Here is a 4011-nt window from a genome sequence, read left to right on the forward strand (position 1 = left end):
CACGATAGGTCTAATGCGTGGTCGGTCGCCAGATCCTTCAGTTTATAAGCTCCCGAACCTACTTGCTTGATCACCATATACGGTCCTTCCCATGTTGGGTCTAATTTTCTCTGATGGCGTGGGTCCGACGCAAGAGTGTTCCTTAGAACCAAATCTCCCGCGTGCAACTGCCGATGTCTTACTCGAGTGTTGTAGTGAGAGGCTATTCTTCGATGATATTGTTGAGTTCGAACTATTGCTCTTGCCCTAACTTCATCCAATAATTCCAGGCTATCTAATAAACCTTCTTCATTCGCTTATTCTTCGAACTCTTGTTCCCACCTCCTGCCATTATCTCAACCGGGGCAAGTGCTTCCTCACCATATGTTAATCTGAATGGAGTTTCTCCAGTGGGTGTTCGGACGGTCATTCGGTATGCCCAAAGGACATTTTGTAGTTCTTTGGTCCATAAGGATTTGTTGTCTTCGAGCCTTTTCTTGATTCCATCCAGTAGCATTCGGTTTGTCACTTCTACTTGACCATTACTTTGAGGATATGCAACGGACGACATTTGGTGGTCAATCATATAAGTATTGCAGAAGAGTTCGAACTGAGGGTTATCAAACTGAGTTCCGTGATCGGTCACCAATACCTTCGGAATTCCGAATCTGTGGATGATTGACTCCAGCACGAACTTCTCCATTTGTTTTTCTATGATCGATGCCAGAGGAGCTGCCTCTACCCACTTTGTGAAGTAATCGATTGCTACGATTAGATACTCCTTTCTCCTCATTGCTTTTGGGAATTTTCCCATCAAGTCTATTCCCCACATTGCAAACAGAATGGGGTTTAGAATTGATGTGAGTATTGTAGTAGGCTGCTTTGGCATGTTCGAATGTATCAGGCACTGATTGCAGGACCGAACGTATTTTATGGAATCTTCTTCCAACTTGGGCCAGTATAACCCAAGATGAAGGATTTTGTGCGCTAGGGCCCATCCACCCATATGTGCTCCGCAAATACCTTCGTGAACTTCAGCCAACGTAGTTTTAGCTCCTTCCGGACCAACACATCTAAGTAAAGGTCCCGCAAAGGATTTTCAATATAGCCTTCCGTGTTGAATAGTAATCTTGCTACACGAACTCTTACCGATCGTGCTTCTTTTAAATCCTAAGGGAGTTTATCATCCCGAATATACTCAATAATGGGGTCCATCCAGCATTTTTCGCTTTCTATATATGAAATGAGGTCGACCTTAGCGCTTGGGAAGTTCAGCTCCTCAATGTAGACCGATGGTTCCAAAGTTTTTGCCTTAGCGTTTTCCAACCTCGAGAGTTCATCTGCTACTAAATTCTTCTTTCAGGGTATTTGACATACCTTTATTTCTTTGAATTTCTTCCTTAGATTCCTGATCAGCTCTTGGTATTTCTGTAAGCGAGGTTCTTTTATTCTGTATTCTCCTTCTACTTGGTGGACAATAAGTTGAGAATCACTGTATACTGTTGCTTCAGCTACTGCCAAAGCTTTGGCAAGCCTAAGTCCCGCAATGAAAGCTTCATACTCCGCCTCATTGTTACTTGTCGCGAACCTGAACCTCAGAGCATACCGAATCAGGAAACCTCCTGGACTTTTTAACAAAACGCCCGCTCCCAAACCGAATTTATTGCTAGAACCATCAACATATATGTGACACATACTTGGTAGGATAGGTTCTTTTTCCTCCTCGATCGGGGTTGTGGATTCCACCATAAAATCGACCAAAGCCTCTGCTTTTATAGCTGTTTGGGGCTTAAAATCCACCTAGAACTCCCCTAACTTGACCGACCATGCTACCATCCTTCCTGACAGATCAGGTTTGAACAGGACTTTTTTCAAAGGGAAATTAGTGAGCACCTCGATTGGATGAGCCTGGAAGTATTGTCTCAACTTTTGGGCTGCTACCATAAGTGCCAACGTCTGCTTCTTAATCGTCGAATATCTTGTTTCAAGATCCAGGAGTACATGACTGACATAGTAAATGGGCCACTGTTTCTTCTCTTCTCCCGAATGAGGACAGCACTCATGGCCAACTGTGATGACGCCAAATATACTTGCAAGATTTCGCCCTTCTCTAGCCGAGAAAGCAGTGATGGTTGCCGAAGTCTTTTCTTTAGTTCCTTGAATGCTTTTTGACATTCGTCTTTCCATCGAGCCTCTTTACTTCCCTTCAAATCCTTTAGGGCTTTGAAGAAAGGTAGGCATCTTTCTCCCGATTGTGATATAAATCGTGTCAAGGCTGCTATCCGTCCGGTCAAGCATTGAATATCGCAAACAGTCTTTAGGGGATCCATATCGATCAAAGCTTGTATCTTGATAGGGTTTGCCTCAATTCCCCTTTGGGAAACCATAAATCCCAGGAATTTCCCTGAAGATACACCGAAGTCACATTTCTCCGGATTTAGCTTCATCTAGTATCTTCTCAAAACGGAGAATACTTCCTTAAGACCTACAATGTGTTCAGCCCTCTAGAGACTCTTCACTAGCATGTCCTCGACGTATACCTCCATTTTTTTCCCGATCAGATTACTAAAGATCTTGTTTACAGCTCTCTGATATGTGGCTCCCACATTCTTTAAACCGAATGGCATAACTTTGTAAAAATAACTCTCTCTATCGGTCATAAAAGCTGTGAATCTCTCATCTTCATCTTTCTTGTTCATCAAGATTTGGTTATATCCCGAATAAGCATCCATGAAACTAAATGTTTCATACCCGGCTGTTGCGTCAATCAAAAGATCTATGCATGGTAAAGGGTAGCAGTCCTTCGAGCATGCTTTGTTGAGGTCTGTGTAATCAGTACACGTCCTCCACTTCCCGTTCGACTTTTTTACCGTTACGACATTAGCCAACCATGTTGGGCACTCGATGGTTTCAATAAAACAGACTTCTTCAGTTTCTCGACCTCCCCTCTGATAGCCTCGTGCTTTTCAATTGAGAAGTTTCGTCTCCTCTGAATTATGGGCTTGACCTCTGAATTGATCCAAAGCTTGTGTTCAGCCACGGCTCGATCAATTCCTAGCATATCGTTTGCTGACCAGGCAAAAACATCTACGCTTTTCCAAAGAAAAGTTTTTAGTTCTTCCTTGAAGGATTCTGGTTGCTCTAACCCAATATATGTGGATTTTGTCTCATCTCCTGGCTATAAGCAGATTCATTCTAATTTCTCCACTGGTTCGGGCCTTTGCATGGTATCTTCATCCCTATCATCCCTTAACTCAATCGGTAAGGCTGTGGCTTTTTCTGGTCCTTCCTTATCCTTTAGATAAGCCACATAACACTATCGAGAGAGTTTTTCATCTAAAACTACTTGCCTAATTCTAGTGTCAGTAGGAAACTTTATCTTCATATGTTTTGGTGAAACTATAGCGCCTAGCTTTGTCAACGAAGGCCTACCGAGGATTATGTTGTAGGCAAGAAGATCCCAAACCACCAGAAAGTTAACCCTAATGATAGATTCTTTCAGGAAATTTCCTATCGAAAGATCTAACTGAACTGATCCCTCGGCTACGGCAAACAAACCAGTGAATCCATAAAGGTGTGTTGAAGATGGCTTCATCAGATCTTCCTCAAAATTTAGCTTCTGAAAAGCTTCATAAGAATGAAGATCAGCCGAAGATCCTGTGTCTACCAAGACCTTGTATATCTCCCTTCGCCCGATTTCTACTTTGATAACTATTGCATCATCATGAGGCATGCTCACACCTCGCTCATCTTCTTCTCCGAACGTGATGGGAACCTCGCTCATCTTCTTCTCCGAACGTGATGGGAACTTCTTCCACTTTCTTTCTTTTTTGGGATTCTTCTAATCCCATGAATCTTGATTTGCCTTTAGCTTCCTCAGGGACTCAGGTCCGGGTCCTCTGAATATAGTGAGAATTGGGGATCTACTAGGTCCTACCAATTCCTTGCCTTCTTTAGATTTTTGAACCTCGACTAGACGCTCCCTGCTTGTCGAACGATCCTTTTCTTCATTCGTCGTTCTCTTCTCATCCT

General features: G+C 43.0%; 2 protein-coding genes across 2 annotated transcripts; both read right to left on the bottom strand.

Moving 5' to 3' along the window:
• Positions 1-274: 274 nt before the first annotated feature.
• Positions 275-2166, bottom strand: LOC149010860 (uncharacterized). The gene is made up of 4 exons (XM_089162490.1): positions 1805-2166; positions 1357-1567; positions 1003-1149; positions 275-856 (listed from the first exon to the last, which is right to left on the bottom strand). Exons 1-4 carry the CDS (start codon positions 2164-2166, stop codon positions 275-277), a joined length of 1302 nt encoding a protein of 433 aa, XP_089018616.1.
• Positions 2167-3295: 1129 nt separating this feature from the next.
• LOC149010861 (uncharacterized) lies at positions 3296-3763 on the bottom strand. Its single transcript, XM_089162491.1, has one exon. The coding sequence runs from the start codon at positions 3761-3763 to the stop codon at positions 3296-3298; it is 468 nt and encodes a 155-aa protein (XP_089018617.1).
• Positions 3764-4011: the final 248 nt, after the last annotated feature.

This window comes from Hakea prostrata, chromosome 7 (genome assembly GCF_041222555.1).
Source record: "Hakea prostrata isolate BN-2017 chromosome 7, UWA_Hpros_2, whole genome shotgun sequence".
Lineage (NCBI taxonomy): Eukaryota > Viridiplantae > Streptophyta > Magnoliopsida > Proteales > Proteaceae > Hakea > Hakea prostrata.